Source organism: Homarus americanus, unplaced genomic scaffold (genome assembly GCF_018991925.1).
Source record: "Homarus americanus isolate GMGI-L3 unplaced genomic scaffold, GMGI_Hamer_2.0 scaffold22960, whole genome shotgun sequence".
In the NCBI taxonomy this organism is placed as follows: domain Eukaryota; kingdom Metazoa; phylum Arthropoda; class Malacostraca; order Decapoda; family Nephropidae; genus Homarus; species Homarus americanus.
This window is the reverse complement of record NW_024717471.1, coordinates 415,513-429,696: the sequence shown is the minus strand read 5'-3', so window position 1 is coordinate 429,696 and position 14,184 is coordinate 415,513. Positions and strand designations below refer to the sequence as shown.

The window sequence follows — 14,184 nt, the reverse complement described above, 5'->3', positions numbered from 1 at the left end:
TAATTTGCTCTGAGACCTTAGTTTGGCCCGTCATCTAGTGGCCAGCCGTAGCCAAAAAGGAAGACGGTTTTCTTTATCTTTTACGGAAATACTATGATAGATAATTAATATTTAGCAACCCACATCAGGGCCCGTGGAGCGAGGAAAAAAAATACAGAAATGGAAAACAGGAGAAACAATTGAGACCCTGCAATTGTGTGTAAATGAGGCAGAAAGTCAGATCACCAACCTGGGACTCATATGACTCAATATTTTTCCTTTAGATTTATTTATTGTATTTTAATTATTATTGTACACAAGAGCATAGACCCTGGAGGATGCCTCCCCCTATAATTATGTTGTGGGATTTCCTATATGTTCATCCCCCCTTACAATTCCTGTACGTCTGTTAAGGTCAACCTGTTTGTGATCAAAAACAGCCACAGGAAATAAGTACAATATGTCTTTGTTATGATTATGTTCAAAGGCACATTTCTACGGGTCTCAAAGTCTTCAATCACAACATATCTCTGTTTTTGGATTGGATTTGTACACACACCTACACACAGTGGCGGCTCGTGCAGTCCCCCCCCCAGACACTCACTGCCAGGCGTATGATTCCTTTAGAGAGACAGCTCAATAATACACTACCAACAAATATATCATTTTATATGTTATTTAATTATTTTCAATACGTTGCTAAGTGAATTTTCATTAAAATCAGACCAAAATTTAAGTTACTTTCATAGTTACTGTCAATGCTGTACGATTGATGTTTGTTATTAATTGGCGCCGCTCAGTCTCGTACGTGTTTACATTGCGTGTGGACGGTGTGGTTAACTCGTGCTTTCTTTAATTACCCTTTGACCATGGAAAATCGAGTGAAGTATTTGCAAAACATCAACTTTTCCCAGCTGACATTAAATGAAAAGACTGAAATCAAAGCAAGAGGAAGACCTACACCAGTTTTATCCATTGAACAGAACAGTACAAGCAGGAACAAAGAATATACACGCCAGTTTAACATCAGTGAATGACAGACTGTCTGCTTTAGCAGTGATATCCATTGAAAATAAAATGATAACAGAAATAAAGGATTTTAATGAAATATTAATAAACAATTTTGCTACATCGAAGAGCAGACACGCGGACTTTATTTTCAAGTAATACTGGTCCATCACCACCAACACTACTACCATGCCCTGGGAATTCGTGGACATCAACTACAACTCATACCTGAGGTAGGTCAAATTTGTGTATCCTACTGTTGTGTGAGGCTTGCAGTCCCTCCATTTTATTTTTCACGAGCCGCCACTGCCTACATACTATATTATCATGGGTATTTTATTCATGGAAGGATTAATTGAAGAAAAACTTTTATTATGTTGTTTATAATTATTTTATTTAAGTTTACAAATTGTCTTACAACCTACAAAACACTTTATTTTTCTTAAATGTGCTACATGCTGCACAGTAATTGATTGCATTAAATTGAATAGCTATGCTACTTTTACTAACAATTACATTTACTTGTTATATATTTTTTATCAGTTCAGGCAGAAAATGTAAGAACAATTTACAGAGAATATGAACATCTTGTAATTAAAAAGGCCTACTGTACAGTCAACCAAAAAATTATCGCGCCCAGTCACTCCTGGTATGGGACTGTGCCAAAGTCTGTGATATACGGCACATTATTACATTAGCGTATATCCAGTCTTCTATTGGCGCTAAAAGTCAACGGTTGACTGCTCTGTAGTATTTGATTAATAGATGAATAGGGAAGGATTGTTGACACTGAAACAGAAGGGCTACCATTTTCTGTGTTAAAGAAGAAAAACCAACAAGATGGAAAGACTAACTGAAATAATTTAAGAATATGTAGTATTTCCCGACCACCACCTTTTGATGGTTTAATATTTCACAACTCTATTCTTACGAAACGGATATTCCTGTATACCGTTCTCCCCTATCTTGATTTACACATAAAGATGTCAGTTAAGTAATTCCATATATAATCGAGTTGTTATTATTTACGCACACACACACACCCAACATGTAAATAAACATATGAAAAGTTCAAAACTATTTTTCTAGTTTTTAACATTTCTCTAAGTCATTTGGTGCAATTAAAAAAAAAACTGTGCTGGTTATATGAAATCCAGGAAATGGGAATATCATTTATATATGGGGTACCTTTATTATAATAGCTTGAGTTACTGTACATGAATGAGTTACTACAGATAAATGACCTCGTTCAGAAGGACACCCTCACTCATAAATGTCTTCCTCGATGTGGTTGTGATCGGTACTGACGAGGAAGTAAGGCCAGTAGATGATATTGAACAGGAGGAAGATAATAGGTAGGAGGATTTTAGAGGCGAGCTCAGTGATGGCCTCCCACCTTTGTGCTCTGGACAGGTGAGCATCATTCTGAGCACTCCTAGACGCCACCAACGCAGCAGTTCCACCAATCATCGATTTCGACTTACCCGTCTGTCAGTAGCCAAAGAAAATAAACTTAATATATAACTCGTGTCCTTAACTTCCCCTAGACGAAAACAAAAATGAAAAAATTAAAGATTGCTCAATTAATTTCCACATCTACTTGGAAAAATATATAAATAATTTCATATATATTAATTCAGGTGTGTTGGGGGATTTTGTGTACAAGTTCAAGGTGGAACGACACTGATTATTGACTCATAAACACTAAATAAAAGTCTTCTACACACACGAGAGAGAGAGAGAGAGAGAGAGGGGACTCACCTCAGGCGTTACGGCCTTCTGTCGTCGCCTCAGCCTGTGGACAAGAGTGACAGTATGTTAGTTGTCTGTACCTGTGTCTGTCTGACTGTCTTTGTTTACTTCTGTCAAATTATCTGTCTCTTTCTGTCTTTTTTGTATGGTATTCCTCCTCGTTGTTGTCTAGGCAGAGTGATTCTAGAGTTAGGAATTACAGGAATATTTAGTTTTAAAATATTCATATGATAATTGCCATAAGTGTGAGCCTCTGATACACACACACACACACACACACACACACACATCAATTCTTAAACGTAATTTTCTTTGAACATGTTTCGTTTAGCGTAAGCTTCAATTAACATAAGCTTTAATGAACGGCCCTTAACATTCACACATGCATTCTGACACACTCGCCTCTGATAACATTCTTCAGACTCCAGTTATTTACGTGTGTTTAGTTTTGTCAAGTCATAAATTTTAGAAAGTGTCTCCAAGAAAATCGATGTGTGAATGTTAGAAAACGTTCTACGAAACTCTCACATTGTGTTTACGGTGTGTGTGTGTGTGTGTGTGTGTGTGTGTGTGTGTGTGTGTGTGTGTGTGTCCACTTATCATGAGAGACCAACAAGATTCACGTGAAACTGAACTAAATTGTGGCATCTTTTTCTCGGTAAACATAAAGTACTGAACAGGTTAATGGACAGATCGCTCGCGTGTGTGTAAGAGAATATATTATGGAGCGAGTAAGAAAGAGTGTATAACTAAGTGTTTAAGCAAGAAGGTGTTTCTATGAAGTGTGTGTGAGTGAGAGTGTGTAAGAGTGTGTTATGAAGTACGTGAATGAGTGTGTTACAGTACAAGGCATATGAGGTGCAGTAATATCGACTCACCTAAGATTATGAGAAAGGTATTTTATAATATGTAATCAGTAAGTAATAACTGATAATAGATATAGTCTAATCAATCAATCAATCTAAGTTATTAATCAACAAATCAAGCTTTAAATTCTTGTATCAACGAGTATAGAGAACGGATACACCCAACACTGCATACATACCCTCAAAAAAAATATCTTTACCATTATTTTATCAGGTAATTATGACACAACGGACGAAGGATTTTGACAACCCTACCGAGACAACAGGAGTCACAGTGTTCATTTGGTAATTTATCGATCACCCCCTCCGTGATGATACTATTTTTGACGGTGCGTACATGTAAACAGAAGATTGTAGGGGTGACTCACGTAATGATGACTGCGAACTGAAAGAGGCAGAAGACATTGAGGCACAAACACACGAAGAACCACACGTCAATGGCCTTCACGTAATCCGTCTCGGGGCTTGACTGTCTGTAAACGAAACCCACCTGTAACTGATGCCTTAAAGAATATAAGACTCCTGTGCTACTGAGAGTCGTTCTACTACAAAAAATAAGAGACAAAGAGTTTCAGGAAAGGAATTTAGCACACCAACCCACCATCTCGTCCTGTTTTATATACCTGGCGGCGACGAAGGTGGAGACGAGGGTAAGGAGGGCGGTGATCACTAGTGCAGTCCGACCAGGTAAGGGCTCGGGCGGCCAGAAGAATGATACCCAAGCCACAGCCACGAGCAGTGAGGAAGGCACGTACACCGCTAGCAGGTAGGCGGAGAAATGGCGCTTCAGACGCAAGACAGACGTAGCGGCGGATGAGGGTTCTGAAGGGGAGGTGTTGGTTGATGTTGACATGTGGTTCCTTATTCTCTTATTTCCTGTTTTCCTTTAACGTGTCTATTTCCCTTTAACTGCATCTCCCTTTGTCTTTTTCTCTTTAACTATCTCTCTCTCTCTCTTTAACTATCTCTCTTTCTCACCTGTTTTGCTACCTGTCACACCCAACAAGGACACTTCTCGTGACTCACCTAGTAAACAGTTGCGGCACCAGTGGTGTTTGGTGAGGTTAGTAGGTAGGACGTCCAGCGTGTAGCCCGGGAGGTGAGAGTGGACGCGGTGGGAGGTGGTGACGCCCTCTGGCAGCCAGTACAGGAGGAGCTCTTCGGCGTTGTACTCGTCTGGAGAGGTGACCGTGTTATACCTGAGTCATGGGTGTCTCTTTCTCTCTCTTTCCTCCCTAAATCTTTCCTACCTACCTACCTCTCTCTCTCTCTCTCTCTGTTTCCTCCATCCCCCCTCTCTCTCCTTCCTCCCTCTCTCTCTCAGATACAAGACATACTTACAGGAGGTAAGGGTCATTGTGCAGTGCTGGACATCGAAGGGATAAGACCCAAAATGCATAGGGCAGTCCTGGGTAATCTTGACCCTGTGTAGAAGGTAAACACAGGTATTCATTAATATTTTTGAGGGGGACAGGTAAACCATATCACCTGAAGAGTAGACCCCTTATGCTTATTTCACCTGATGATTAATTAAACCCTTATAAATGTTACCTGGAGGGTTAGGTTAGGTTAGATGAAGTTATATTAGCTTTTGATTAAGTTAGATTAGATTATGTTAGGCAAGAGTAACACAAAATAAGAGAGGTTAATCACATACAGGAAAGAAAAATAGATGGTATTATTCTTCATGAGCCAGACACCAGCAACATCCTCGACCATGGAGAACCTCTTAATATCGACAGTGTCCAGGTAGAAGAGATCAGGTTTCCAGATCTTAGGCAGGAACCCAAGATCAAGGGGCAACAGCTTCTCGTGGTCACCCGTATGGCTCTCACCGTTGTAAATCATCCGAGACTCCATCCAGGCTATTCCTACCCGCACAGTCATCGTCACCGTCTACAGAAGGAAGGTAGTGTGGATTCCTTCAGGTAGGTACTTGATGGAGAGGTATTCATTGGGGGCGGTGAAATAATGTTAAAGTAAAAATGTATTTGTTTTTAATGTTATTGTTATTATTTACTTGTTGATGTTTAGCTTTCGTTATTTAGCCCTCATTCACCATTCACCACCCAGCCCTCACCCCTCGCCTCTCACCCCTCACCACTCACCCCTCACCCCTCACCACTCACCTCTCTCCCCTCACCCCTCATCTCTCACCCCTCACCACTCACCTCTCTCCCCTCACCCCTCATCTCTCACCCCTCACCACTCACCTCTCTCCCCTCACCCCTCATCTCTCACCCCTCACCACTCACCTCTCTCACCTCATCTCACCACCACTCACCTCACCACTCACCTCACCTCACCACCACCTCACCACCTCATCTCACCCAACCCCTCACCACTCACCTCACCTCACCATCACCCCCTCACCTCTCTCACCTCATCTTCACCCCTCACCTCTCACCCCTCATTACTCACCATATCGTTGATGTTGACTTCATGAATTCTACCCACGTGCCACCCGACCCCTACCCTCAGCGGTCCACCTCCTAGAACATAGATAGATAGATAGATAGACAGACAGACAGACAGACTGACGGATAGATAGATATATAGATAGAATGAGAGAGAGAATAATAACACAATTAAACATTAAATAATCTACAGCGTAATAGACATAAAAATAACAACACATCACACATAACCTAACCTAACCTAACCTAACCTAACCTAACCTAATCTAACCTGAACACGTTGGCTACACACACACACACACACACACACACGCACACACACAGGACCTGATACCCTCACCTTCTCCATCTGGTTCAGGACGAATATGTTTCTGATAGTTGTCTGGGAGTAAGCTGGAGTCTGCCCACACTCCTCCAGTCCTGTTGGGAGTAAGACACAGCTGTAGTAAAGAGTAGGAGAGAGAGAGAGAGAGAGAGAGAGAGAGAGAGAGTGTGTTTAAGCTGGGTTCGTGTTGTCGAGAGTTGTGATCATTGATTAGAAGGAGGTACTGAAGAGGGACTAAGTGGAGAGGGGGGGGGGTCAAGGCTCAGGTGAGGGAGGGGGGTCAGGGTTCAAAGGGTCAGGGGTCAGGGGGGTGTTGGGACTCAGGGGTTAGGGGGGAGGGGGTTACACTATCAAGGTAAGGGGAAGTCAAGAGGTATTTTTCTTTATTAAGATTGGTATATGTGCGTGTGTGTGTGTGTGTGTGTGTTTCTATATGTGTGTTTGAGAGATACACTTTACACTTACACTATATACTTAACACTTCTTACAACTTTACCATGAGAAACTTTTCACCATACTTACCCAACAATACTTCCCCTCACCAACACAAGATTCTTATACGAGAAACACATTCCTCTTCAGATAATCTATACCTTGCCATCCCTTCACCCTTTAGTATTCTACCCCTTAGCACACACACACACACCAAAAAAAAAAATATATCATAATTCTTTCCATTCCTGTGTCTTTAATTATGTATATTTCAACTCCAAATTTATACCAGTTATAGTTTGAGTCATGGTTAATACACATACCAAATTTAAATATCGTAGCTGTATCCATTCATGAGTTACATACATTAATATACAAACATCCAGTACAGACGCCTGACACGAAGACCCACTGGCCCCCCCTACTCACGCACCAAGAAATCTAATGTCATAATAAAAACGGAAATTATACCTCATATATACTAAACGATATAAAAATGAATATATACCCACACAAACATTCTTATATCCACACAATAACATACAGTGCCACATACCGCATACCACATACGAGCACTACATATAGATTTATTTGTTACAAGAAGTAGAACGCGTTACAAAAAACAGCTTTGGGTATTCTGCATTCTGTAGTTCATCTGTAGTTTTGGGATTGATTCGTCTGTAACATAACTAAAGATTAATTCAGTCTATCCTGTAACATGCTATTTAGTCTATCCTGTAACATGCTATTTAGATCAATCATGCAACTCTCACTGTTCATAAGTCACACACACACACACACACACACACACTGTCATGCAAAAGATTGACATGCATGACAGATAAAATTGACAGACAGACGAACAGACGAACATGATGTCACGGATAGGAGGAGGATGAGAGAGATGGATAAGGGGATATAAGGCGAGGGAATGAGGAGATAGATGAATAGATGAATGGATAGATGGGTAGATATAGATGGATTGAAAGAGAGAGAGAGAGAGAGAGAGAGAGAGAGAGAGGCTAAGTGAGACAGACAGACAGACAGACAGAAACAGACAGAAACAAACAAACAGACACAGACAGACAGACAGAGCGTGTAAGTAAGTAAGTAAGCGTGCGTGTGAGTGAACTACTAAGTGAGACAGACAGACAGACATTTACACCTCATGGCTCAGTTTAGTGTTACCCGTCTCGCCATTGTCCCTGTCCGTTTCAGTGTCAGTCCGTCTCAGTGTTAGTCCGTCTCAGTGTCAGTCCGTCTCAGTGTCAGTCCCTCTCAGTGTCAGTCCGTCTCAGTGCCAGTCCGTCTCAGTGTCAGTCCATCTCAGTGTCAGTCCCTCTCAGTGTCAGTCCGTCTCAGTGTCAGTCCGTCTCAGTGTCAGTCCGTCTCAGTGTCAGTCCAGTGTCAGTCCGTCTCAGTGTTAGTCCGTCTCAGTGTCAGTCCGTCTCAGTGTCAGTCCCTCTCAGTGTCAGTCCGTCTCAGTGCCAGTCCGTCTCAGTGTCAGTCCATCTCAGTGTCAGTCCCTCTCAGTGTCAGTCCGTCTCAGTGTCAGTCCGTCTCAGTGTCAGTCCGTCTCAGTGCCAGTCCGTCTCAGTGTTTACGACTAACATAGAGTAAACCGTAAATAAAACATAACCTTAATATTATATGAGATACGGTGAAAACCTCCATATAACGCACGTCTCTTCTATATAGTCCGTTAAATGGAGGTTTTACATCTAATGAACCCTCGATATAACGGACTTTTATCCCTTATATGGAGATTTTACATCTAATGAACCCTCGATATAACGGACTTTTATCCCTTATATGGAGGTTTTACATGTAATGAACCCTCGATATAACGGACTTTTATCCCTTATATGGAGGTTTTACATGTAATGAACCCTCGATTTAACGGACTTTTATCCCTGTAGTATTCGTTAAATGGGGGTTTCACTAAATAGAGGTCGACTCAATAAGTATTAATAATTCCAAACACTTATATAGCAGGACAGTAAATCGCGTTCATTTTATATCTGTATTTATATATCAAGAACTCTATGTGCCATGTCCGCTGTGCCATGTCAGCTGTGCCATGTCCGCTGTGCCATGTCAACTGTGCCATGTCAGCTGTGCCATGTCCGCTGTGCCATGTCAGCTGTGCCATGTCCGCTGTGCCATGTCCGCTGTGCTATGTCAGCTGTGCCATGTCAGCTGTGCCATGTCAGCTGTGCCATGTCCGCTGTGCCATGTCCGCTGTGCTATGTCAGCTGTGCCATGTCAGCTGTGCCATGTCAGCTGTGCCATGTCAGCTGTGCCATGTCCGCTGTGCCATGTCCGCTGTGCCATGTCAGCTGTGCCATGTCCGCTGTGCCATGTCCGCTGTGCCATGTCCGCTGGGTTGGGGTTAAGGTAGGTTAGGTTAGGTTAGGTTAGGTTAGGTTAACTCTCATAAAGTCGCTGGTGTGTAGCAACGCTGATAAACAACATAAATATTATTTATCATCGGCAACACGCACACTAACTACATTTAGGCAGACACTTAGAAATGCATTCATGGACAGACAGGCAGACAGACAGACAGACAGACAGGCAGACAGACAGACAGACAGACAGACAGACAGACAGACAGGCAGACAGACAGACAGGCAGACAGACAGGCAGACAGGCAGACAGACAGGCAGACAGACAGACAGACAGGCAGACAGACAGACAGGCAGACAGACAGACAGACAGACACTAAGACATATCCATGTATCCATCTGTTTTTATCTATCTATCTATCCAACCTCTCTCTCTCTCTCTCTCTCTCTCTCTCTCTATCTATCTATCTATCTATCTCATACTGTAAACCGTAAATAATCTTGACATCAACAACATAAACAGTAAGGCTCAATAGACGCCAATATACCTGTCAGGTAACTTCAGGACTCAGTGTATACCAAAGGCTTCAGGTAACTCCCCAAAAACACCCCTAAAATTACCCTAAAACTTCCCTACAAGTTCCCTAAAAACTCTCTTAAATTTCCCAAACTTCCCTAAAACCTTCCCCAAATTTTCGTAAAAGCTTCTAAAAAAAATAAAAACCTCCCTAAAAAAAATTAAAACCTACCCAAACTCCCTAAAAAAAACCTTAAACCTCCTTAAAAACCTAAAATCTCCTCACTTAAACCTTCCCTCAATTAAATATTCTCTAAAAAGATAAAATGGGAAAAAAGATCGACAACACGATATCAAAATATAACGTAGTGATATTTTTTTTGGCATGACATATTTTTCCGATATATTTGAGTATATTTACGGTTTTATGTGATGTATGAGAGAGAGGGAGGTAGACAGACAGAGAGATAGACAGAGAGAGAGAGACAGAGACAGACAGAATTTTAATATCTAACTCACTTTCCTGTCAAGATATCTCCACTGTCTCCTTGTACATTATCTCTCTTAGTTAATATTATCTCTCTTACTGACCACCTCTCTCACGCTCTCCCTTGTTTAACTAACTGTTAAGGCAAGAAGAATTATTTGACTTGAATAATCCTCTGAATTTGGGAGCTCTGGTTAGGTTAGGTTGGGTTAAGTTAAGTTAAAAAAAATAATAATAATTCCGTCCATAACATCACCAAAATACAACTAAAAGTATTAGAAGTATAACCAAACTCTATGTCCATATCTCGTTATCCTGAATCCTCACTGGAAATTATATCCGAGTCTTGCCTGGGAGGATAACATGTCTACACGGCACAGTTCCTTAGTTCCTCTGTTTATGGATACGCTTGGAGGTCCGACACAGTTTTTTACATTGCCGCTAAGATTATAATTTGTTCCCCTTTAGAATTTAGTGTTAAATATAAGGTGTGCGTGTGTTAATATAGTTTGGTATGTGAGTGAGTTCCCTTTGGATTCAGGTACGTGTTGGTATAAATGAATATTTACTCTTCACTCTTCCTCACATTTTCCCCTTCCTCCTAACTCTCAAACTAGATCTGTTTCTAGAACTGATATCATTACTTCTATCAACGCGGATCTGTGCAGCATCTCTGAATGGGGAGATACAAACTTGGTTAAGTTCAATAGTAACAAAACTCAATATTTACCAATTACACTTTGTAAAGTAGACGATCTCCCACCAATTACATTTCAGGACGCTATCATCCCCCCAAATTCTGAAATAAATATGTTAGGCCTCACCATTTCCTCCAATATGTCCTGGAAATCACACATCCTTAGTATAACTAAAGCTGCCTCCCGAAAGTTGGGAATGCTGTACAGATGCCGCAGCTACTTCACTCCTGAGCAGTTGCTCCAAGTATATAAGGGATTCATTCGTCCTAACTTGGAGTACTGCTCTCATATCTGGGGTGGCTCTTCTTCTGTCCAACTATTAGATAGGGTGGAATCAAAGGCATTTCGTCTTATTAACTCTCCTCCTTTAGTCGACAATCTCTCTCCCCTTTCTCTTCGCCGCAATGTTGCTTCACTCTCTCTCTTTTACAGGTACTTTAACGGGCAATGTTCAGGGGATTTGGCATCCTGTGTACCGCCGGTAAGGCCGTGGGTTCGTAACACACGTCTTGCCCGCGGTGCCCACCATTTCTCTGTTGATATCGGTCACACGAGAATAACCCGTTATAGTACCTCCTTCTTTCCTCACACAGCCAAACTGTGGAATGCTTTGCCTTCTTCTGTGTTTCCATGCTCTTACAATCTGTCTCACTTTAAAAAGCTGGTTTTCCGGCATCTTCGTGGTGTAGATTAATACAGTATAACCTTTTTTTCTATATTTTCAATTTCTTTCCGTTCTTTTTTTTCGCCCCCCAGGCTCCGTTGTGGGTCGTTTGACCTGTGCCCGGGTTGGCTAATTCCCGTAAAAAAAAGAAAAAAAAAGGTACGTGTTGGTATAAATGAATATTTACACACACACATAAACTAAAATAGCGATCACACACTCGCTCAATCACTCGAAATACATATCTAAATAAAATATCATTTTTAACTCAAATCCCTAAGTATTTTTTGTTGTGTATTCTGCAATATAAAAAACTAATCTACTCCAAGGGTACGAGTACATAGCAAAAGTTAGTTTATAATTCATGGAAAAAAAAAACATTCCTTCGTTTTTGTCAATCTGGATTTCAATGTCGTACGATAGTTTGGGATGACTGGCACTACTGGCGGACATATGATAAACACAAGCAAAACACACCTTAAAACTTAATAAACTTGAAGTGTACTTACAAGAATACTATAACAAACACGTGGAACATCATCGTGACGTTATATCTCTTGGTGTTAGCTCTCCTGGCGATAATTTCTCCAAAGTCAAAAAATTTCCTAGTCACTGGGTTTGTTTACCTCTGGTACTCTCCGGCCACGGTGTTCTAGGTTACGCCGCGACACAGTGAGCTTAGTTCACGGTGAGGAGGGGTACTGGTGAAACGTTTGTCCAGCTGTTAGGTGAGACACATTACTCAGCCATGTACTAGACCCAAACAACGGCTGTTCCAGTTACTTAACGTTATTTCGGGAGTACCTCAGGGTAACATCTTGGGACCACTTTTGTTTTTAACCTATATTTCTATGTCCCGAAGTAGCCTTAACTCGAGTGATGTACACACACTGATGATGCTACCTTGTATCTCTCACACTTCATGTTACCATTACTGATAATAATAACCTCGCTGCTCCCTGGGTGTTAGGTGTCTACCCTACAAAATTCCTACAAACTCCAAGTCTCCCGAGTCTCGTTATTCCTCTGGTGCTCCTCAAGGTGGTCTTCTGTCGCATTAGTACGTCCTTGAGGCTGGTACCGTTATCTTGTAGTAGAAGTTCAGATGTTTTCTCCTGACGGCGATGATGTTATGGTACTTCAACCTGATCATTGCTTCCTGACCACATCTCTTAGGTCTTCATAGTTAGTCACTTAACTATGGTTGTATTTTCTGATAAACTTTTTTTTTAACGAGTGAATTGTTATGTTAAGTACTACTGTTGTATTATTTTTTGCTGTTGTTGTTGTAGGCAATTTATTGTATTTGGTTTTATGTTGTATTTCACTTGTTTTTAGTGGAGTGTCTCCAGAGATCCTTCACTAATGCTTGAACAATAATGGTATAAACTTAGCTAATATTTCCCACCTGTGTACTCAAACCAGGTAACGTTTGTCCACCTGTGTACTAGAAGCAGCCAACGTTTGTCCACCTGTGTACTAGAACCAGGTAACGTTTGTCCACCTGTGTACTCGAAGCAGCCAACGTTTATCCACCTGTGTACTAGAACCAGGTAACGTTTATCCACCTGTGTACAAGATCCAGGTAACGTTTGTCCACCTGTGTACTAGAAGCAGCCAACGTTTGTCCAGTTAGGTGCGGATGTAGTGAAGGAAGGAGGGAGAGCAGGACAAGGAGGTGTAGTCTGTAACAGTTCTGGATACTGACTGAAGCTAAAGCGAGTCGGAAGCGATACTCAGTCACCTTCACAACGCTTCACCACCACCACGACGCTACACCATGACCACCACCACCACGCTACTCCACCACCACCACCACAACGCTCCACCACCACCACCACGCTCCACCACCACCACAACGCTACACCACGACCACCACCACCATCACAGTGCACAGGGTCTAACAGCTTTGACGAGGGAGGGAAGAAGGAGGGGCCATAGCATTGAAGGGGGAGAAGGAAGGAAGGAAGGAAGGAAGGAAGAGTTCAGTGAATTCTGTTATTGGAGTTTTTTCTTGGCCAGGTTACTGCCCTTTCACCGGTAGAGAAAATACTGTAGGAGCTGAGATACAATTGAGACCTTTATCCTGAAAGTTTGTAATGGGATTGGATGGTGTGTGTGTGTGTGTGTGTGTGTGTGTGTGTGTGTGTGTGTGTTAGGTAATATCAACACCAATTGTTTTTGTTTTTTGTTTTTTTTTTTAGCTTCATGAAAATACCAGGAGTTACAAACAGTGACACTATCCAGGGTTACACACACACACACACACACACACACACACACACACACACACACACACACACACACACACACACACACACTTAACACTTGACCTTCCCTTGAGTTATATAGACTCAAGTTAATTGGTCTTTCTAGATTATTAAAAAATATTGGATTATTATGACACAAAGGTCGTATTATTATCCCCCGTAGGAACCATAACACAATTGTCTTTATCTGTCTGTTATCCAAAATAGTATTAATAAAGGACTGGGATTGATAGTGATGTTACCTATGTGTTAATTAGTTCCACAGGTGAAAGGTTAATTATATCTCATGTGAAATTTATATATCAATGAGGGTTAGGATTCACTTTTAATGTAACAGTTTATGTTTTTGAGAGAGAGAGAGAGAGAGAGAGAGAGAGAGAGTAATACATATATATATATATATATATATATATATATATAT

At 41.3% G+C, this 14,184-nt stretch overlaps 1 protein-coding gene across 1 annotated transcript; it reads right to left on the bottom strand.

The window, feature by feature from the left end:
* Positions 1 to 1,415: 1,415 nt before the first annotated feature.
* Positions 1,416 to 13,261, bottom strand: LOC121858895 (glutamate-gated chloride channel alpha-like). The gene is made up of 10 exons (XM_042355548.1): positions 12,003 to 13,261; positions 6,363 to 6,442; positions 6,027 to 6,097; positions 5,263 to 5,501; positions 4,947 to 5,029; positions 4,632 to 4,781; positions 4,229 to 4,427; positions 3,974 to 4,078; positions 2,749 to 2,782; positions 1,416 to 2,475 (listed from the first exon to the last, which is right to left on the bottom strand). Exons 1-10 carry the CDS (start codon positions 12,032 to 12,034, stop codon positions 2,251 to 2,253), a joined length of 1,218 nt encoding a protein of 405 aa, XP_042211482.1. The 5' UTR covers positions 12,035 to 13,261; the 3' UTR covers positions 1,416 to 2,250.
* Positions 13,262 to 14,184: the final 923 nt, after the last annotated feature.

Excerpts from the sequence above, each read along its gene's own strand:
- LOC121858895 (XM_042355548.1), bottom strand. The coding sequence starts at position 12,034 with ATGATGTTCCACGTGTTTGTTATAGTATTCTT. Across the intron at positions 6,098-6,362 it reads TCCTGAACCAGATGGAGAAG|GAGGTGGACCGCTGAGGGTA; the intron begins GTGAGGGTATCA and ends TCTATGTTCTAG. Across the intron at positions 5,502-6,026 it reads AAGTCAACATCAACGATATG|ACGGTGACGATGACTGTGCG; the intron begins GTGAGTAATGAG and ends TTCCTTCTGTAG.